General features: G+C 43.0%; 1 protein-coding gene across 1 annotated transcript; it reads left to right on the top strand.

Annotated features, from left to right (window-relative positions):
* The first annotated feature begins 15,416 nt into the window (after positions 1-15,416).
* Positions 15,417-16,361, top strand: LOC132242083 (olfactory receptor 52B4-like). Its single transcript, XM_059710998.1, has one exon. It carries the CDS (start codon positions 15,417-15,419, stop codon positions 16,359-16,361), a length of 945 nt encoding a protein of 314 aa, XP_059566981.1.
* Positions 16,362-23,670: the final 7,309 nt, after the last annotated feature.

Genomic DNA, 23,670 nt, shown 5'->3' with positions numbered 1-23,670 from the left:
ATCTGAATCAGATGACGTGGCACCTCACTTCCTATTCACGGGCAGCAAAGAAAAATAAGATTATACTAAAGATTTTCTTACCAAAACCGGACTGTTCACGTCTACTTAATACTATTCCATTCTGAGAGCGCCATGGACTACGATATTAAAGGTGAATAGCCCTAGCCGGTTTGGTTCAGTGGTTAGAGCATCAGCCTGTGGACTGAAGGGTCCCAGGTTTGATTCTGGTCAAGGGCACATGATGGGGTTGTGGGCTCGATCCCCAGTGGGGTGCATGCAGGAGGCAGCAGATCGATGATTCTCTCTCATCATTGATGTTTTTATCTCTCTCCCTTTCCCTTCCTTGCTGATATCAATAAAAAAATATTTTTTAAAAAAGTGAATAAAATATGGCTTCTTTTCTGAATGAGGTCTTAAGCTCCTAAATAAGATAGACATTTATATAACTAATGATTTAGTCAACATATTATATAAAGTCTATATATATATAAGGCAAATATGCTGTGTCCCCCTCAGGAGTTCCATTGCTCTCTATGACGTGCGCTGTCCACCAGGGGGTGGCGTGAAACGAAGGAAGGCCCCAGCCGGCAGCCGGCAGGCCCTGATTAGCCTTGACTGCCGGCCAGGCCTAGGGCTCATACCTCTAGCATTTAATATTGAAAGACAGTATTACTTATTGTTCATATATCTAGTAGTCTTAAAAATTACTTCATATTTGAACTTTGCCTTGAAAATAAAGTATGATATCATCAGGTTGAGGAAGTACCAAATAATGAATGGAGTGAAGTTGTTTGGGAGTCTAACAAGAAAAGTTTGACACATGAATGCAAAATATTCAAAGCAGCTTTCAGCTCTGAGAGGTTGTGATAGTGAAAATTTGAAGTAATTGGGGTAAAAAAAGATCACAACAAAGATAGATTGGCTCCTAATATAAATTAGAGTATAGATGTCATGTTAGGAAAAATGGTCAGCCATAGTTTTGGAAATTGGAAACCATTTTGGATATATTTACCTGGCAGCTACCGGATAGATAGAAAGGATGGAAAAGGAGAGCAAAGACTAAAATAATGAAGTTTGCTCGATTAAGAGAAATTGATGTATTGATGAATTACTGTCACATTGAAGTAAGATCAGGAAAGTATCCTTTTTAAAGTAACATCTCAATTTTAGGGACTAAGAGGAACATGTTACTTGTGACACACCGTTCATTTCTTCTGCCAACACTGTCAATAGGGATTATCATCATCCACTTTTCAAAATAGGAATTTCAGGCTCAAGAATATTGTCACAACTCAAAGAACAGAGCTTGGAATCTGAAGCTTTTCTACATTTACTAGGCACACTTTCTCATCTTAGAAATAGGTCAAGTAAAAGAGACCTTTCTAAACTAATGAAATTGAGATGCCCTCCTGACCTAGGGAAGGATGTCCCTCAGTAGGTAGCTCTATGTGACCCCCTTTACCACAGAATGAAGAGCAGGAAAAATACCACAAAGTTTTTATAGTTATGATTGAAATTTCACCAGCTTTTGATATTTGCTTCCTTGGTATTGTCTCAAAAAAGGTGGGGGATTGTAAAATTGTGGTAAGGATGTAAAGTACTGTGCATCCAGTACCCAAGCCAGGAAAAGGCTGACACCTTGAGAAATGCCTCTGTTGTCCAGTGTTGTACAGACCAAAAAAACAGGTGCTAACATGGATAGCAGGCAAGTGGACCAAACTACAAAAACTGGGGAAGAAGGCAGAAAAAAGAAAAAGTTAAACTGTTTCAGATTCTAGAAGCGCAATGGTTTAGTGGATAGAAGCAAGCACAATTACTTGTGGAAAGAATAATTTCAGCCCTGGTCATGTGGCTCAGTTGCTTGGAGTAGTGTCTATACACCAGTATACCAGTAGGTTGTGGGTTGATTCCTGGTCAGGACACATACCTAGGTTGTGGGTTTCGATCTCCAGTTGGGGCGTGTACAGGAGGGAACTAATCAATGTTTCTCCATGTTTTGTTCTCTTCTCTCTCTCTCTCTCTCTCTCTCTCTCTCTCTCTCTCTCTCTCTCCTGCTAAAATAATGATGATAATAATAATAATAAATAAAAATTAAAAAACAGAATAATTCCACTCTCAGGGCAAAGCTCTAGATCCTAAACTCTGCACACCTCTCCAGGTGATTGTTTAACTTGATATCCATTTGCAGGATTTGAGCTTAGTGCAGAACACAGATAGTGAGAAGTTCAGAGATTCCAGGGATGAAGAAGCAGAGGTAAGCTATTTTAGCATCTTTGCATTACACAGTGCCTGGCTTGGACCTAGCACATAGTAAGTAATATAATCATTTGTTCCCTTGTCCTCCAGATTTTATTCTCCTCACCTCTAAATTTAATTTCCAGAGCAGGAATATCTGCTCCTGCTTTTATTTTCATGCTCCCCCTAAGAAACAACTAAAATTGTACTGAAAATAAAATCACTTGAATGGAGCCCAGTAGATGCTTGTGAAAGTGCCTGCTACAGTCAGCAACTACCACCAGGTCACACTCTATGGTCACACAACCACCATGAGTATATAAATTGCCCTGAGGAAAACCATCCTCCAGGAGATGGAAGAAATCTGAATAGGTATGATAATGCCATTGGGGGTGATGGACAAGTGTGACTCTATTGACAAAGTAATGGCAGGGAAAGGTGGTGATAAAGCAAATAAGTAACTAAAGAGAAAAGCTAAACAGGACCTCTTACACATATTGATAAATCTGGGATACTTTGGGAGCACCATAGAGGACTTTTCTTTAAGGTAGAAGAGAATATAGGCTAAGGAGCTTGCCAATGTGGGCTGGTCTTCAGGTGAAGTTTTATGAACTACAGTGGCTCCTTGTATAACTCAAGGTCACTTTTAAAAACTTTCTCAAATGCTTCTGCAGCCTTGATCCGGGCACCTTCAGTCCCCTAGACAAGATGCATTTCGCTGTCTGATTTGTTCTGTGGAGCTGCCTGCCCCAACTCAGTGCACTCTCACAGTCTGCCCACTATGTCAGGAAGGTGCCTGCATGACATCTTTCCACAGGTCGCTCCTATCCCTCTGGTTTCATAGGCGTCTAATCATCAGAGCACCTATTCAGGGATAGTAGCATATTGTCACTGTTTCCCAATTGATTGTAAACTTTCTGAGATTTGAGAATTGTCTTGTTAAAAAATGGATGCTCCCAACACTCTGATGCACAATGTAATTCCTCAATAATGATAACTAGCGGATGGGAGGTATAAACAGCCAGGACAGGAGCCCCCAGTGAGTTCTTTCTAGCGCCTAAAATGCTCCCAGTAATGAGAATCTGGTGACAAAGTGGAACTTTCTGTGGAGGGGTCCAGGCTCCTTGGCACACTGAGAGCTAAATTGTGGGCTCAGGCCCAAAGACTCCCCACCTGCCCCTCCCGGACAGTAGTGTTCATTCTACTTAAACATCTATATTTGTAAGTCTGGTCCAGTGGTGTGCTGATGAAATAGCTCTTGGGTGTGGGGGGGGGGGGAGGCCCTTTTATTATTTGTTGTTGTTGTTAATCCTCACCTGAGGATATTTTCTCCATTGATTTTCAGAGAGAATGGAAGGGAGAGGGAGAGACAGAAAGATCAACCCAGGTACATGCCCTTGACCGGAACTGAACTCACAACCCTTCCATACGTGGGCTGACACTCTAGCCACTGAGCTAAACTGGCTAGAGCAAGGAAAACCCCTTTCTTTAGTGTTTGCCAATTCCTTCGGTTAAAATCCGTCTGTGCCCTGACTGGTTTGGCTCAGTGGGTAGAGCGTCAGCCTGCAGATGCAAGGGTCCCACGTTCGATTCTGGTCAAGGGCATGTACTTGGTTGCGGGCACATAACTCAGTGGGGCATGTACAGGAGGCAGCTGATCGATGTTTCTCTCTCATCGACGTTTCTAACTCTCAATCCCTCTCCCTTCCTCTCTGTAAAAAATCAGTAAAATATATTTTAAAAAATCCGTCTGTGCTACTCAGTTTCAAACTACCTACATGATGCCCCTATATGTAGATTTAGCAAGAAATGTACACAATTGACTCTTACAAACACTACTGCAGTCATTATTCTCATTCTACCCAATTAACTCAAGACGAAGGTCCTAATATTTTCAACCATCTAATTTATGCCTCATACCACCTAGTATCCCTCTTGAAATTTTATTTCAGCCTGGCTGTGGTGGCTCAGTGGTTGAGTGTTGACTATGAACCAGGAGCTCACAATTCGAGTCACAGTTCGATTCCCTGACAGGACACATGCCCAGGTTGCAGGCTCCATTCCAGCAGGGGACATGCAAGAGGCAGCCGATCAATAATTCTCTCTCATCATTGATGTTTCTATCTTTCTCTCCCTCTCCTTTCATCTCTGAAATCAATGAAAGTGTATTTTTTTTTAAGTTTATTTCACAGCAATAAAATAGTCACTCACCTGATTCATGTGCAGTCCTCGTGGGCTAGGATGGGATGCGTCACAGGAGGACTCTAAGAGATGAGCATCAGAAAGCGGAGATTTTATGCATCTGCCTAAAGACCACAGAGTAAGCTAATGCACAAGGGATCTCAGACTTAATACACATGCGTCAAGTCGTTATGGTTCTGCAATGACACCCCTACACCACCCAGTCCTCCAGGGTCCATCCGTACATAACAAGTGCACAGGTATTGTTTTCAAGAAATTCAGTGTTAGCATTGCTATGGGAAATATCTCTGATTTCTTTTTAAGGGAAATTAATAAACATTAATTCCTGTCTTAATCAATACTTATAACCTGAAAATCAATATACAAATTATATTTTATAATTTTACTTTTAAACAGTTTCCTACTTAAAGAAAAATTACATAGTACACAAGTGCCACACTAACATGTTACATCAGTATGATACATATGCTAAAATTAAATAATACTGGTGGATTGCTATTAACTAACATCCATACTGTATTTAGACTCCATAATTTTTACCCACTGTCCTTTCTCTTCCAGGATCAGATTCGGGATTATACTGAATAGTAGTCATTGCTCTTTAGGCTGCTCCTGGCTTTGACAGTTTCCCAGACAAACAATCTTTGGGGATTTACCTGGTGCTCTTTTCATAACAATACTGAGGTTATATGATTTGGGGAGGAGGATTACAGAGGAAAATTGCCATGTTGAACCCAAACATGGTTTATCACTGTTGATGTTGACTATATTCACATGGCTGAGTGTCCTTCAGGCTTCTACACTATAACTTCCTCTTTTTTCTCTCTTTCCTGAATACACTCTTTAGGAAAAAAATCATTATGGGCATGCCACAGTGAAGAGGTGGGGAATTATGCTCCACTTCCTTGAGGGTGGAATATCTGTACAAATTATATAAAATTAGGTAGTTTCTGGTCAAGATAGTGGTGTAGGTGCATACGGTACTTGCCACCTCCCACAACCACATCACAATTACAACTACTTTGTAGAACAACCACCGGAAATCTAGCTGAACAGAAGTCCTATAACTAAGGATATCAAGAAGCAGCCACATCGAGACTGGGAGAAGAGGCAAAGGCTGCAGAATGGGCTGGTCCCACACCCATGTGTAAAACTTAAAATTTGAGAAGGAAGCCCAAGCCTGTTTGGCTCATTGGATAGAGTGTTAGCCGGTGGTCTGAAGGGTCTAGGGTTCTATTCTGGTCAAGGGCACCTACCTTGGTTGCAGACTCAAATCCTGGCCTACGTTGGGGTATGTGCAGGAGGCAACCAATCGACGTGTCTCTCTTACATGATTAATGAAATGGCTATAAATATATCTATCTATCAACAATTACTCTAAATGCAAATGGATTAAGTGCTCAAATCAAGACATATGGAGAGAGAAACCCAGAACTTCCAAAGGCCCAAGGCCCCACAGCAGCTTGCATTGCTTCACAGCTGGGCTTCTGCTGGGTAGCCTCAGGCAGAGGCTAAATTAGCACCTCCTCAGAGATCCAAGAGCCAGTGTACCCAGTGGTCAGAGTGGGACCAACCAGATTACAACTCCTCAGATCCATAAGGAACACACTCAGGGGGCAGACTCAGTGAGCACCAAAGCCCCACTGAAGCAAGTCTTGTCCCAGAAGGGTGTCTCCAGCACAGAAGTTCTCCCACTGTAGACACAACTGATTCTCATAGCCAATTGGCCTGGACTCAATTCCTCCCAGTGGTACCTGCAACAATCAAGGCTTAACTACAAAAAAACTGTGCACAATGCCCACAAAGGGGTGCACCAAGAGTGTCCACCTCAGGTAATTGGGGAGGCTGAGACACTGGGCCCTATAGTGTCAAGTAAGACTCCCTCCACGTTCTGCGTGGAGTAGGGTTAGGTATCTGAAAGAGGAGCTGCACAACAAATGAGAGAAAAAGACACGAGATAATTTTGCAATATTGGGGGACCAGGCGGCCAAGTCCCGAAGGACTTCCATCACTGCTTGGGCTGCTACAATCTTTTATTGATCTGGGGTACCCCTTAGGGTAAGGAGGTTTCAATGACACACAGATCAGCAGACAATTTCCAGGAATAGACAAAGTATCTGATTAGCTCATCAATAGATTTCTGGGAGTATCTGATTAACAATAATCAACAAGGATCTATATAAGTATCTAAGGAATTAAGTGAACTAAGGTGAGGATGCTTCAACTATTATTACCTAAATTAACTGGGTGGTTCCTAGATTAACTGGGTGGTGCACAGTTCTGACCTTTGCTAGAACTTCAAAGGTTACTAGCTTTTGGGGGGTCTCTGTCTAAACTCAGCTAGTGAAGACAATGAATGGACTCTGTCATCTCCTCCTTATTTTTTCTTTAAAAAATCAAGTATCTGTAGACTAGAAATATAAGAACAAGTCCCAATTTCAATGTCCAACAGTTCTGAGTCCAAGTTTCAATGTCCGACAGTTCATGTGTACATGCCAGCAATGAAATGCTGGTTCTGGATGGTGGACAAATGGTGGTAATGCAGGTCCGGTCCTCTCTGGTCTGGTCCTGGGCACCCTGCAGCGACGCACGGCTGCTGACTGCTAGCATGGCAAGGCGTCTTCACCATCACCACCTCTGAACTGTCTCTTTTGTCTTTGTGGCTGGAGCAATTCTTTCTGGGATCTGTTGTCGCAGGAATCCATATGGTTTTGAAGCTGTTTTCTGAAAGTATACAAACATATTCTCGACCAAAGGTTAAAGGAAAAAACCTTACTTGGGTTTTTTTCTTTAAAATGATCTTTCCCTGGCTTACCCTGGCATCATGTGTGTTTTTCCTGGGTGTCTCACTATTAGCATTATAAACGAAAAAATTTTTTCTCTAAATGTAATTTAGTTACAGGATCTATTTCCTTACATGGCATTTTTCCACTATATTTTTCCACTATCCCCCTTTTTTTGATTTAATTAGGAGGCTTCTTGAAAATTTTATAATGCAGTCTAGATAGCTTTAAATATTAATTTTTTGCACAAAAAAATGAACCTGAACATGCTTTAGGTTCATAGCATGATAAGCAATTTTACCATGAAATGAAAATTCTTGTTAATACTTTATTTCAAATTAGCCAAATTTAATTAATTTGAAAACTTGACTTTAATTAATTTGAAAACTATTTTGCTGTCAAATTTAATATTTTAACAATAATCTTAATTTACACTGTAAATATTAATGAAAAGGATCACTTTACATCCTTGTGAAGGCCCAAGCATTCCTGTTGTTAGGCTAGATTTAGACATAGGGTCTGTTAGCCAAGCCTCCGCTTATCTGGATTCTGATTTCAGCTGGACCAAATCTCTTTTGTTATTTGGTTCCTGATCTGGGCTGGGCATGGGAAGCAAGAAGCAGCCATGGGGACAGGAGACCTTCCTCAGAAGGGGCAAGTGTTCAAGCCCCTGCACCATTGGGGAGGGTGAGGACCTGTGCTCCACCTCTGTTGAACCCCAAGTTTTCTCCTACTGACCCCCGACTGTGCCTGTCTTAGGTCGCCCCACCCTGTGGGGTCTTACCCGTCTTTGACTACCAGCCATCTCTGGGCCAAGTAGGGTGATGTGAGGTTCAGTTCTGTCTCCTTGGTAGCCTATGTCCCTCTGGCCTCCATGCCCAGCAACTGCCTTTGGATCCCCTCGCCTGCTGGCGGGGTCCCTGCATTGATCATAGGGAACCCAGGTTTCTTCTCCAGAGAGGGCCCAGCTTACGCCATTGGGCAAGAGACAGATCCATGGTACCAGCTTTTCATGATCTCAGCTTGAACAGAGAGATCAGATAACAGCTGTAGACAATTGGAATCCTTTTGGTAAAAAAGGTCAAGAGAGGTCAATACAGAATGCTTAAGTACCTTCCCAGGAGGGAATAAATCCCTTCACATTCTCAAAATATTTAAAGAATTAATTTGTAAGTTTTTTTGGATAAATGCATAATATACTGTTGTAAAGCATCAAAAATTATGAATAAAACTTGTAGAATTATACCATGTAAGAATATTCTTTGCTCTAGGTCATGACAACTTAAATTTTAAACTCAAGGTTTGGAATGAGGAACCTAGTTTTCAAAAAAAGCAATTTACAGAAGCAGAGACAGTATGCTATCTAAATTACAGTTCTAGGTAAACACATTATCTAGAGTCCTTGGTGACCTAGGTTAAACTTAGGCATGTTGTCTAAATTACAGTTTTGGGTCTAGAACCCTTGAGTGACCTGGGTTAAACTTAGGCACTTTATCTAAATTACAGTTTTGGGTCTCCAGAACACTGAGTTGACATATTAACTGGAGCCCTCTGACCTTGGGATAGCTGTGCTGTCCTTCCCAGGTAACGGGAAATGTGTCTTTTAAGACAAAACTTACAGTTTTAAACTGAAATAATTGTTACCATACTTCACTTTACCGTGCCCCAGGTGGTCTCTGGGCTGTTCCTTTTATTCTGACACCAATGTAGCTCCATAGGTGTCTTTCCATTAGCATCACAAGTGAAAAAATTTAGAGTAATTAAAGTTAGGTGCAGCCTACCTGAAGGTGATTTCTCCATCATCCCCCTTTTTTGTTTTTCAAGTTGGGATTTTTAAAAGCTGATGAGACTCTGAAGCCTCTTTTAAAAAAGCAACCAATTGATCAGCATGTGCATTTCCCTTAGTTAGTGGGCTAGGTAATATGCTGTGAGCCCTGATGTGGGTGATATAAAAAGGGTATTTTCTCTGCTGCACAATCTGTTGAACTTGCTTAAATAGTAAGAATAAACTTTGGTCACTAAACCATTTCAACCGGGCAGTTTCAATTCTACTTACTAGGCCCGAAGCATAAGAGGAATCAGAAATTATGTTAACAGGCTGTTGGAAATCTTGCAATGCAGCCTTGATACCTTCTAATTCAATTCTTTGCACAGAAGTATGACTGGTCAGTATGACTCTGTCAGAATTTAAAGTATGATAGGCAGCTTTCCCATTTGATGATCCATCAGTAAAAACAGTTAAAGCTCCAGGAATTGGTTCCTGCCTAGTGTTTTTTGGTATAATGATGGAGGTCTTATATAAAAATTGTAGTAGTTTATATTTTTAAAGAGTATCCCCTTTTGCTTATTTGCATATACAGAAGAATCATGGGAAGCCTTCAGTAACTTTTTTAGAAGAATTTATTTTACTAGGATTCAATTGCTTACAAGGATAGTAATAGGCAAAGCGAAGCAAGTAAATTTAGTATTTAGTAAACTTGATTTACTAGGGGAAAATGCTGCATCACTTCCAGCCTACTTTAAAATGCAGTAGTGAGGAGCTTTTGTTATTTCAAATTACATCTTAAAAGTCCACTGCTGCATTCTAAGAAATATTAAACAAAATAACTTGTTTTGCCCTTTCTCAGAGGCAAAAACTTAAAATATATTTATTAATTTTTATTTGATGAAGCTTTCCATGTGATTTCAAGTATATTAAATTTAGCTAAATTAAAAAATCCTTTAAAAAGAGAGAATACAGAAAACTACAGGACGTTGAAAAAAGATATAGAGGAAGACATAAACAGATGGAAGAACATACCGTGTTCATGGATTGGTAGAATCAACATCATTAAAATGTCCATACTACCCAAAGCAATCTATACATTCAACGCACTTCCCATTAAAATACCAACGGCATACTTCAGAGATCTAGGACGAACTCTCCAAAAATTCATCTGGAATAAAAAAAGACCCCGAATAGCTGCAGCAATCCTGAAAAAGAACAAAGTAGGTGGGATCTCAATACCAGATATCAAGTTGTATTACAAAGCCACTGTTCTCAAAAATGCCTGGTACTGGCACAAGAATAGGCATATAGATCAATGGAATAGAATAGAGAGCCCAGAAATCGGCCCGAACCAATATGCTCAATTAATATTTGACAAAGGAGGCAAGAACATACAATGGAGCCAAGATAGTCTCTTCAATAAATGGTGTTGGGAAAATTGGACAGATACCTGCAAAAAAATGAAACTAGACCACCAACTTACACCATACACAAAAATAAACTCAAAATGGATAAAGGACTTAAATGTATGACAGGAAACCATAAAAATTCTAGAAGAATCCAAAGGCAACAAAATCTCAGACATATGCCGAAGCAATTTCTTCACCGATACAGCTCCTAGGGCACTTGAAACTAAAGAGAAAATGAACAAATGGGACTACATCAAAATAAAAAGCTTCTGCACAGCAAAAGAAACCATCAACAAAACAACGAGAAAACCCACTGTGTGGGAAAACATATTTGCCAATGTCATATCTGATAAGGGCCTAATCTCCAAAATTTATAGGGAACTCATACAACTTAACAAAAGGAAGATAAACAATCCAATCAAAAAATGGGCAAAGGACCTAAATAGACACCTTTCAAAAGAGGACATTCAGAAAGCCAAGAGACATATGAAAACATGCTCAAAGTCACTAACCATCCAAAAGATGCAAATCAAAACAACAATGAGTTACCATCTCACACCTGTCAGACTGGCTATCATCAACAAATCAACAAACGACAAGTGCTGGAGAGGATGTGGAGAAAAAAGAACACTTGTGCACTGCTGGTGGGAATGCAGACTGGTGCAGCCACTATGGAAGACAGTATGGAGTTTCCTCAAAAAACTGAAAATGGAACTCCCATTTGACCCTGTGATCCCACTTCTAGGAATATATCCCAAGAAACCAAAAACACCAATCAGAAAGGATATATGCACCCCTATGTTCATAGCAGCACAATTCACCAAAGCTAAGATCTGGAAACAGCCTGAGTGCCCATCAGTAGAAGAATGGATTAGAAAACTGTGGTACATTTACACGATGGAATACTATGCTGCTCTAAAAAGGAAGGAACTCTTACCATTTGCAATGGCATGGTTGGAACTGGAGAGCATTATGCTAAGTGAAATAAGACAGTCAATGAAGGAAAAATACCACATGATCTCACTCATTCATGGACAATAGAGACCATTATAAACTTTCGAACAATAATAGATACAGAGGCAGAGCTGCCTCAAACAGATTGTCAAACTGCAGCGGGAAGGCTGGGGAGGGTTGAGGGGCAGGAGGTAGGGGGGTAAGAGATCAACTAAAGGACTTGTATGCATGCATATAAGCACAACCAATGGACATAAGACACTGGCGAATAGGGGAGGCTAGGGGACTGTCTAGGGCGGGGGGATAAAATGGATACATATGTAATACCCTTTGTAATACATTAAGCAATAAAAAAATAAATAAATAAATAAATAAATAAAATAATCGGGGGGAAAAAAAAATGCTGACACGCCAAGCTCAAAAGGTTCGTCATCACTGCTCTGGTCCTGTCTAATCTAATAAAAGAGAAACATGGTAATTGGCGTACAACCGCTACCCTTCCCATTGGCTAATCAGGGAGATATGAAAATTAACTGTCAGCCAAGATGGCAGCCCGCAGCCAAGCAGCTTGAAACTAACATGAGGCTTGCTTGCTTCAGTGACGGAGGATTCCAACATTCCCCGCCTGCCTTGCCGGACTCTGAGCCTGCAGTTTAAGAAACATTGTAACATATAGAAGGTAAAAAAAAAAAACCCAGAAACCAGCTTTCAGCGAGCTGGGATCTCAGAGCTGGAGTCAGAGCTGGAGTTATAAATTGTTTCGATTACCTACTTTCAGCAGCAGAGGCCTAAGAGCTGGAGCCTCAGAGCTAAAGCTGGCCCATAGTTAAAAAAAAAGAAAAAGAAAAAAAGGAGCGGTTGGGAGCTTCCGTCACCCGCCAGCCTGAAAACAGCCCTCAGCCCCTCACACAGACTGGCCAGGCACCCCAGTGGGGACCCCCACCCTGAAGGGTGTGTGACCAGCTGCAAACAGCCCTCAGCCCCTCACCCAGGCTGGCCAGGCACCCCAGTGGGTACCCCAACCCTTAAGGGTGTGTGACCAGCTGCAAACAGCCATCATCCCCTCACCCAGGCTGGCCAAGCACCCCAGTGGGGACCCCCACCCTGAATGGTATGTGACCAGCTGCAAACAGCCATCATCCCCTCACCCAGGCTGGCCAGGCACCCCAGTGGGGACCCCCACCCTGATCCAGAACACCCTTCAGGGCAAACCAGCCAGCCCCACCCATGCACCAGGCCTCTACCCTATCTAGTAAAAGGCTAATATGCCTCCCAGCACCGGGATCAGCAGAGCCGCGAGGCCTCTGGGCACCGGGATCAGCATGGCAGGGGGCAGCGCCCAAACCCCCTGATCACCCTGTGACTCTGTGTGTGACAGTGGGTGGTGCCCCAACCCCCTGATCGGCCCTGCTCTGTGTGTGACAGGGTGCGGCGCCCCAACCTTCCCACCCCCTATGGGCCCTGCACTGTGTGTGATGGGGTAGAGCCATAACCTCCCCATCGGCCCTGCCCTGAGTGTGAGAGTGGCGGCGCCCCAACCCCCTGATCGGCCCTGCTCTGTGGGTGATAGAGGGTGGCGCCACAACCCCCACACCTCCCACGGGCCCTGCTCTGTGTGTGATGGGGTAGAGCCATAACCTCCCCATCGGCCCTGCCCTGAGTACGAGAGTGGTGGCATCCCAACACCCTGATTGGCCCTGCTATGTGGGTGATAGAGGGTGGCTCCCCAACCCCCTGATCTGCCCTACTCTGTGTGTGACAGGGGGCGGTGCCCCAACTCCCCTATCGGCCCTACTCTCTGAGTGACAGTGGGGGAGCTCCTCAACCCCCTGACGGGCCCTGCTCTGTGCATGACAGGGGGTGGCACCGCAACCTCCCCATCGACCCTGCCTTGAGTGTGACAGGGGGCGGTGCCCCAACCCCCCAATCGGCCCTACCCTGAGCATGACTGGGGGTGGCATCTCAACCTCCCGATCCACCCTGCTCTGTGCATGACAGGGGGCGGCGCCCAAACTCCCCAATCAGCCCTGCTCTGAGCCCGACCAGGGGCTGCACCTAGGGATTGGGCCTGCCCTCTGCCACCCAGGAGCAGGCCTAAGCCAGCAGGGCGTTATCTCCCAAGGGGTCCCACACTGCGAGAGGGCACAGGCCAGGCTGAGGGGCCCCCCTTTCCCCCCGAGTGCACAAATTTTTGTGCACCGGCTCTCTAGTATAATAAAAGGGTAATATGCAAATAGAACGAACCACAGAACAACTGAAGAACCAATTAAAGCATAATATGCTAATGATATTCTAAGGCTGTTCAACTGCTCGCTATGACATGCACTGAACACCAGGGGGCAGAAAGTCAACTGGTCAACCAGTCGCTAAGATGTGCTCTGACCACCAGGGGGCAGATGCTCCCCCTGGTAGATTAGCTTGCTCCTGGGGTCCAGCCGATCAGGACTGAGCAACATGGGCCAGACATGCCCTGGAGCCCTCCCACGGCCCTTCCCGGCTCAAATGTGCACTGGGCCCCTCAACCTGTACTGTGCCTTCTTAAAATCCAAGACCCCTCAAAGGATGTCAGAGAGCCGATTTCAGCCCGATCCTGCAGGCCACTCCCCTTAGGAGGCCGCCAGATGCAGGGCTCATAGCTAGCGAGTGCTGCTGCAGCAGCACAAGCCTCTCCAAATTGGATTAAAGGGGCACAGCAGGCACAGTGGGGCTGGGATTAGCAGGAGAGACAAATAGGAGCTGCAAGTGGCGTTGGACGGCAGGTTTCAGCCCGATCCCTTCAGGCCACCCAAAGGGACCCCACCCGTGCACAAATTAGTGCACTGGGCCTCTAGTAAGGGAATAAACAGCTAAAGCAATTTATCTTTCTGAGTACTTGTCACAGCAGAGCTGCTACGTAAACCCTGGGCTTCCTCTCCTGGGATTCTTGGCTCAGAGAAAAATAAATGTCGACCTGTCTAAACCTAAAAAATTATAATAAATAGACACATAGATGCTAAATGATGATAGATGATAGATAGATAGATAAAATAATCTGTTTCACAGTCAATTTATTTATGCTGATATAAATGGGAATAATATTTACTAATTCTCATTAAAACATAAGCAGAAATATTTGATGTAATGACCCTACATGTTATTCATTGGAAATAACATATGTGCACACCCAATCCAGGGATGGAGTTGTACTGGAGAGGTGGTATTAGCAGACATAAAGAGCCATAATGACTTGACCCATGTGTATGCAATGGAGGGGTTGTTGTTAAAAGCAAATCTGAGTTCCCTGAGGTACTGGCCTCCCCTGGAGTCTTCAGGCAAACACATAAAAATCTCTGCTCCCGATGCCTGACAATCCACATTCACCACATCTTAGGCTATGAAGACTACATTTGATGCAGGTGAGCAATTATATAATAATGTGGAGTAACCCTATAGGGGATAAAATGAAGAATAAACTAAAGGACTATGGGACGTAGAGTAAATATTTGAGAATATTAAGACCTTTGTCTGACATTAAGTCAGCAGAGTAATATCTAATGCTCTCCAATTTAAAGCACAAGGTGATTGAATATCTCCTCCTAGGAAAGCATCCAAGCCCGTTAATTTGTAATCAGACAATATACTTTGATTTGGATCTTTTCACCATTGTGTTATAGATGCAATGAAACAACCACACGGGATTACACACTGTTTTAAATGCATTAAATATTTATATAACAAAAGTCTATCTTTAAAATGCCAAATGACTTCATTCCATTCTCAGTCTGGCATCCTATACCCAAGTAGATTGAATTAGCCATTCTGTTGGGTTCCTATAATAGTATCTTTTTACCACTAACATGTTCACTTAGCATATTGTTTTGTAGGCTTTATAAACATCTATTCCTCTCTAAGATTGTTACCTCACTGGGAGGAAAAACGACAATACCCTACTCATTTTGTTATCCTAGTTGTTCTTGGAACTAAATATGGAAAAGAATCAGATAAGTGCTATAAAGTTTGAGTACAATCTGAAATGTTGATTTCTCTACAAACAGAAAGTGAGGTCCCAAGTCATATACTCCAGGTATGACTACCTTAAACCACACTGATGTGAGCTACACAGTCTTCTACTTGCTGGGCATCCCTGGCCTTGAGGACCAGCACGTGTGGATTTCCATCCCCTTCTTCGTTTCCTATGTCATCGCCTTGCTGGGGAACAGCTTGCTCATCTTCCTTATCCTCACAAAGAGCAGCCTCCATGAACCCATGTACCTCTTCCTCTGCATGCTGGCCGGAGCAGACATTGTCCTCTCCACGTGCACAGTGCCTCAGGCCTTGGCCATCTTCTGGTTCCATGCTCAGGAGATCTCCCTGGATCGCTGCATCACTCAACTCTTCTTCATCCACTGCACTTACATCTCTGAGTCAGGGATCCTGCTGGTGATGGCATTAGACCGCTACATTGCCATATGCTACCCGCTGAGATACACCACCATTCTTACTCATGTGCTGATTGGGAAAATTGGTCTGACTATCTTTCTGAGAAGTTACTGTACAGTATTCCCCATGATATTTCTTCTGAAAAGACTGACTTTTTGCAGAACTAACATTCTTCAACACACTGGTTGTGAGCACATGGGGTTGGCCAAGTATGCCTGTGATGACATACGCATAAACATTTGGTATGGATTTTTCGTCCTCATGTCAACAGTGATTTTAGATGTTATACTAATTTGTGTTTCATATATGCTTATTCTCCGTGCTGTCTTCCGCATCCCTTCCCGACAGGCTCGCCACAAAGCTCTCAACACTTGTGGTTCCCATGTCTGTGTCATTATCCTTTTTTATGGTCCTGGGATCTTCTCAACCCTCACTCACCGCTTTGGACACCACATTTCACCCCACATTAATGTACTCCTTGCCAATGTCTGCATTCTGATACCTCCTATGCTAAATCCCATCATTTATGGGATCAAGACCAAACAGATCAGAGACCAAATTACTTATGTCTTGCTTTCCAAAACAATATGACTTTGGGAAAAGGAAACAAGCTACTGTTTCCTCAGCATTTTTAGCTGTACATGAGGTGAGCTTTAGAAGCCCTAGTAGGTGGAGAACAGTTGCTCTTTAAAGTCTTTGATAAATAAGAGAGATGAATTTCTTTGTGCCTTGGTGAGTTTTCTTACTCAGAGTCTGAGAAATACACCAGTTACCTTTTTAATTCATTTCTAGTCTATACTCTACAGAGGTCTTTGAAAAGAGTTACATTATGGGTAATAACTAGACTATTCTTTCCTGGTTTGATTCAGACATGATGTGGTAAAGAGATTGGGAGAGAAGTGAGGGAAGCAGGCAAAAACCTCTGCCATCCACATTCCCCTGTCATTTGTTCTCTGCCCTCCTCCTCCCCCTTTCCCCTGTCTCCCTCTTATCTTTCTTTTCCTCCTCCCTCTCTTCCTCTCCTTCCTCTTCCTATTCTACTTCTCCTTCTTTCTCTCTCTCCATCACAGTAAAAGACCTTGAAAGAGTTGTCTATACATTCACGACTCAATGTCCTTCTCTATTTTTCTTCCTCTTACCCGAGTCAGACAGTTTTCCTATGCCATGACACTGCATGTCACAGTGTCCTCCACAATGCTGAATCCAATGGTTAAGACTGTCTACATCATACGTGACACTTCAGCACCATCTGACACAGGGAAACAGTCTCTCATTCTAGAAATTCACCACTCCTTTCAGCTTAGAGAGTGTATTACAAAAAAATTGTGTAAAATCTCCATTTTTTAAGTCAAGATATTTATTGCTAATACTTTATGACAGGTTACTGTTTATTTTCTGTAAAGTGTGTGTAGGTAAGTAAATTGTTTCAATTGAACTACAGTTCACATACTCTTCTAGAATAAGCCCCTGAACTGAATCCATACAAGGGTATGCCATTTATAATTTAGACAGGCATCCTCTTTTAAAAAACATTTCTCTTTCTTTGACTGGCTTATTTCACTTAGCATAATGTTCTCCAGGCCCATCCATGCTATGACAGAAGGGGATTGTTTTTCCTTTTACAGCAGAGTAGTATTCCATTGGGTAAATGTACCATGGCTCTTTTATCAGCTCATCTACGGACGGACACGGGTTACTTCCACATCTTGGCTATTGTAAAAAACACTGTAATGAACATAGGGGTACATATATTCTTTCACATTAGTGTCTCATTTTTCTTCAGATAAATTTCCAGAAGAGGAATCACTAGATCATAAGGTAGTTTTATTGTTTGTTTGTTTGTTTGTTTGTTTGTTTGTTTTAACTACCAAGCAAAATAGAGGCAAATAGAGAGAGAGGAAGCAGACGGCTCTGGGTGGAGGGCAGTTAGGGAAGGGGGACAGATTACTCATGTCTTACTTTCCAAAAAAATATGATTAAGCAACAAAGAAAAAAAGAGAGAACTGATGTACATGGATAACAGTGTGGTGATTGCGGAGGTGGAGGGGGCTTGGTGGAGGTCAAAGAGGTCATATAGGGGGTAAACAGTGATGGAGAAAATATTAAATTAAAAATAAATAAAATCATTTTTAAAAAGCCTTTTTCACATGTAAATGTGATCATTTTAGTTCATTACCCAGTTGAAAGTAGGCTCAGCATTCTATGTATGTTACTTCCCTAGTGTCTATTATGTTGCTGAAAAACTAGGCACTAAATCAACATACTTAAAATACACTTCCTTGTAAACTAGAAAACTATGAAATTATCACTTTAAAATATTTAGAGAAAATGAAACTTATAAATAAGTAACATTTATTACTTCTGTGAGTGTGACTTGCCTTTTTCCTTTGTTTTGTAAATACATTTTTACATATCTGAAACTATTTTTCACATAGCTTACATACATATTCTATGTGAAGTCTATATATTTTTACATACATGAAACTACTTTTTTCCATAGATTTATAATATAAATATTTTAACATAAGTTTTCTAGCCTCACCTGAGCATATGGTTGTTGCATTTTAGAGAGAGGAAGCTAGAAAGAGAAACACCCATGTGAGAAAGAAACATGGATCAGTTGCCTCCCTTATGCGCCATGACCGGGGGATTGAACTGGCAACCTAAGTATCTGCCCTGGCTGAGAATCAAACCCAAAACCTTTTGTAAAACATAATTTAACTGGCAATAAAATATACAAGTTTATAGAAGACCCATAATTTACCTAGCCATTTCATTATTATTAACATGCACTCTATTTCAACTTTTTCAGTTGTTCAAGTCATAATGTTTATTAAAACATTTCCTCATTTTGCCTGTATACCATATTTACACCTCATGTGGCTACAAATCTAAGACTAAGATTGCAAGGTCATAGGATAAGCATATTTCGTTATGGGAGTGGGGCAGTGTCCTCCACATTTATTTTTAATTTTCAAAGTGGATACAGCAATAATGGTTACAGCACAACATTCATTAAAACATTTCCTCATTTTTCCTGTTTATTAATCTTAGTTATATATGAGTCCTTAAAATTATGTAATCAAATTATTAATCCTTTTTGTTTCCTTTGTGTTCTTCACAAGTGCTTCAAAATCAAACATGAATTGCCTTATTTTAAATTTTTGTTTGTATTTAATTTATCATTTGAATAAGTTCAAAAATATCTATTGCTATAAAAAGACAAAATAACAAAGAGGCATTGTAATTTCCACTAATCTTACCCATTTAGCTAAATAGTTCATAATTCTAAAATGTTTTGTCATTTAAGCAAATTTTCACTTATTATAAACTAGAGGCCCAGTGCACAAAAATTTGTGCACTCGGGGGGAAAGGGGGGGTCCCTCCGCCCGGCCTGTGCCTTCTCGCAGTCTGGGACCCCTCGGGAGATAATGACCTACTGGCTTAGGCCTGCTCCCAGGTGGCAGAGGGCAGGCCCAATCCCTAGGTGCAGCCCCTGGTCGGGCTCAGAGTAGGGCTGATTGGGGAGTTGGGGCGCCCCCCCTGTCATGCACAGAGCAGGGAGGATTTGGAGATTGCGATGCCACCCTCAGTCACACTCAGGGTAGGGCCGATTGGGGGGTTGGGGCACCTCCCCCTGTCACACTCAAGGCAGGGTCAATGGGCAGGTTGGGGCACCACCCCCTGTCATGCACAGAGCAGGGCCAATCAGGGGGTTGGGGAGCTCCCTCCTGTCACTCACAGAGCAGGTCCCATCAGGGGGGTTGGGGTTCCATCCCCTATCACGCACAGAGCAGGGTTGATCAGGGGGTTGGGGAGCTCCCCCCTGTCATGCACAGAGCAGGGCCCTTCAGGGGGTTGGGGAGCTCCCCCCTGTCACTCACAGAGTAGGGCCAATAGGGGAGTTGGGGCACCGCCCTCTGTCACACACAAAGAAGGGCAGATCAGGGGATTGGGGCGCCGTTCCCGGTCACACCCAGGGCAGGGCCGTTGGGGAGGTTATGCCTCTACCCCGTCACACACAGAACAGGTCCCTTGGGGGGGTGGGGGGGCGGGCGCCACACCCTGTCACACACAGAGCAGGGCCTATCAGGGTGTTGGGGTGCTGGACCCTGTCACACACAGAGCAGGGCCGATCAGGGGGTTGGGGGGACATAGCCTGTCACACACAGAGCCGCAGGGCAATCAGGGGTTTGGGGAGCTTCCCCCTATCAGGCACAGAGCAGGGCTGATCAGGGGGTTGGGGCGCCTTCCCCTGTCACGAACAGAGCAGGGCCTATTGGGATGTTGTGGCCCCACCCCCTGTCACACACAGGGCCGCAGGGTGATCAGGGGTTTTGGGCTCTGCCCCCTGTCATGCTGATCCCGGTGCCGGGAGGTATATTTCCCTTTTACTATATAGGATAGAGGCCTGGTGCACAGGTGGGGGCCGGCTGGTTTGCCCTGAAGGGTGTCCTGGATCAGGGTGGGGGTCCCCACTGGGGTGCCTGGCCAACCTGGATGAGGGGATGATGGCTGTTTGCAGCTGTCACACACTCTTCAGGGTGGGGGTCCCCACTGGGGTGCCTGGCCAGTCTGGGTGAGGGACTGAGGGCTGTTTTCAGGCTGGCGGGTGACTGAAGCTCCCAACCGCTCCTTTTTTTCTTTTTCTTTTTTATTCTGGGCCAGCTTTAGCTCAGAGGCTTGGCTCCAGGTCTTAGGCCTCTGCTCGTGAAAGCAGGTTTCTGGCCTTTGTTTACCTTCTGTAGTTGAAACAATGTTGTGATCCTGCTGGCTGAAGCCCAGCGGCTATAGCGGGTTTCTGGGGTTTTGTTTAGCTTCTATATTTGTAACATAGTTGCTTAGAGTTGCAGCTCAGAGGCCTGCAGCAGCAGGCGGGGAACGTTGGAGTCCTCCGTCACTGAAGCAAGCAAGCCTCATGTTCGCTTTAAGCTGCCTGACTGCTGGCCGCCATCTTGCATATTGCCCTGATTAGGCAATGGGAAGGGTAGGGGTCTTACGCTAATACCACGTTCTCTTTTATTAGATAGGATTGGGAAACTATTTTATATCCACCTTTTTAATGTAATGTTGTATAACAAGTATTTTCATTGGCATCCAGAACATTACATAAATATTAAGTTGAATAAGTGCATTATTATTGAATATTTATATCCAACTAATTGATAGTATAAATAAACTTGTTATGAACATGAGCATTAAGACACAGTTGCTAGATTTCCTCTAGTGTACTATAGGAGAGATGCTGAAATTTTTTACTGCATGTATGTAGGAGTGACTGTTCCTACCCAGGCTGAATACGTGTTTTTTTTATGTGCAAAAAGTTTTTTAATGCACCTTTTAGAAATTCTAGGAAGTATGTGTTTTCCAAAAAATTGAATGGAATCCAATAGCAATATGCAAAGTTAAGGTACCATTTTTCATCATTACATTTTTTATGTCTTAAACATACAACTTAATACAATGAAATTAATTATTTTTAGTTCATGTGTCTGTGTCAATAAACATACAATTTCCACAATAAAATATAGAAGTGTTCCATCACCCGCCCAAAAAACACCCATGTGTACCTTCTTAATCAACTCCCACCAGCCCTGGTAGCCTTTTTTCTGTTTTCTGTGCTTACACTTTTGCCTTTTCTAAAATGTCTTACAAATGGAGTCATACGAGAACCAAGATGGCGGCATAGGTTAATGCCGGAGTTTGCTGCTTTGAACAACTACTTCAAAAGTGAAACCAAAAAACGGAAGGGACATCACCCAGAACCACAGGAACGCTGGCTGAGTGGAAGTCCTACAACTAGGAGCAAAGAGAAACGCTTATGGACGCTCAGAGGAGGCGCAGTGCTTAAGTCAAATTCTGAGGTGCGGAGTGGGCTGGCAGCGGAGGGCGCGGTTGTTGTTTTCAATCGGGAGGGAGTCCCAGACTCTGAGCTCCAGATACAGCCGAGTCTTTAGGGACCCAGACTCAAACGGGAGAAGCGGGACTGTCTGGCTTCGGTCAGAGCGAGTGCAGCTTTCTCTCCGAGCTTTGCAGCGGGTGCTGGGACTCAGAGAGGCAGAGCCCCTGGGGACAGGACTGAGAGCCGCCATAACTGCTCTCTCCGGCCCACCCTGTTGATCCTCTGCGACCAGCCCTGCCCAAGCCCTGCACAGAGGCATTTGCAGGATAGCCTCAAGCAAAGGCTAGATTAGCACCTCCCTAGAGGACAGAAGTTCTCTCACTGCTGACACAGCTGATTCTCATAGCCACTTGGCCTGGAGGTCAAACCCTCCCTGGAATTAGCTACAACAATCAAGATTTATCTATAAGACTGCGAACAAAGACCACTAGGGGGTGCACCAAGGAAGCATAACAAAATGCGGAGACAAAGAAACAGGACAAAATTGTCAATGGAAGATATAGAGTTCAGAACCACACTTTTGAGGTCTCTCAAGAACTGTTTAGAAGCTGCCGATAAACTTAATGAGATCTACAAGAAAACTAATGAGACCCTCGATCTTATATTGGGGAACCAACTAGAAATTAAGCATACACGGACTGAAATAACGAATATTATACAGACTCCCAAAAGCAGACCAGAGGAGCGCAAGAATCAAGTCAATGATTTGAAATGCAAGGAAGCAAAAAACATCCAACCGGAAAAGCAAAATGAAAAAGAATCCAAAAATGCGAGGATAGTGTAAGGAGCCTCTGGGACAGTTTCAAGCGTACCAACATCAGAATTATAGGGGTGCCAGAAGATGAGAGAGAGCAAGATATTGAAAACCTATTTGAAGAAATAATGACAGAACACTTCCCCCACCTGGTGAAAGAAATGGACTTACAGGTCCAAGAAGCGCGGAGAACCCCAAACAAAAGGAATCCAAAGAGGACCACACCAAGACACATCATAATTAAAATGCCAAGAGCAAAAGATAAAGAGAGAATCTTAAAAACAGCAAGAGAAAGAAACTCAGTTACCTACAAGGGAATACCCATACGACTGTCAGCTGATTTCTCAACAGAAACTTTGCAGGCCAGAAGGGAGTGGCAAGAAATATTCAAAGTGATGAATACCAAGAACCTACAACCAAGATTACTTTATCCAGCAAAGCTATCATTCAGAATTGAAGGTCAGATAAAGAGCTTCACAGATAAGGAAAAGCTAAAGGAGTTCATCACCACCAAACCAGTATTATATGAAATGCTGAAAGGTATCCTTTAAGAAGAGGAAGAGGAAGAAAAAGGTAAAGATACAAATTATGAACAACAAATATGCATCTATCAACAAGTGAATCTAAGAATCAAGTGAATAAATAATCTGATGAACAGAATGAACTGGTGATTATAATAGAATCAGGGACATAGAAAGGGAATGGACTAACTATTCTTGGGGGGGAAAGGGGTGTGGGAGATTCGGGAAGAGACTGGACAAAAATCGTGCACCTATGGATGAGGACAGTGGGTGGGGAGTGAGGGCGGAGGGTGGGGCGGGAACTGGGAGGAGGGGAGTTATGGGGGGGGGGGAAAGAGGAACAAATGTAATAATCTGAACAATAAAGATTTAATTTAAAAAAAAATGGAGTCATACTTTATGTTGCCTTTTGGTCTAGGTTGTTTCATTTAGCATAATGCATTTAAATTTTATTCATGGCGTACTTGTGTTAGTAGTTCATTCCTTTCCATTGCCAGCAGTACTCCAATGGATGGATGAACCATAGCATTTCACCCATTTTCCATTTGAAGGACATTTGGGATTTTTCAGGCTTTTGTAACTAAAAATAAAGCTATAATAATTTCATATATTTGGGAGGTAAAAGACCTGTATTCAGAAAACTACAAGACATTGAAGAAAGAGATAGAAGTAGACATGAACTAATGGAAGAATATACCGTGTTCATGGATTGGTAGAATCAAA

The sequence above is a fragment of the Myotis daubentonii genome, chromosome 9 (genome assembly GCF_963259705.1).
Source record: "Myotis daubentonii chromosome 9, mMyoDau2.1, whole genome shotgun sequence".
NCBI lineage: Eukaryota > Metazoa > Chordata > Mammalia > Chiroptera > Vespertilionidae > Myotis > Myotis daubentonii.
Note: the sequence above shows the minus strand (reverse complement) of the source record. Positions and strands in the feature narration are given on the sequence as shown.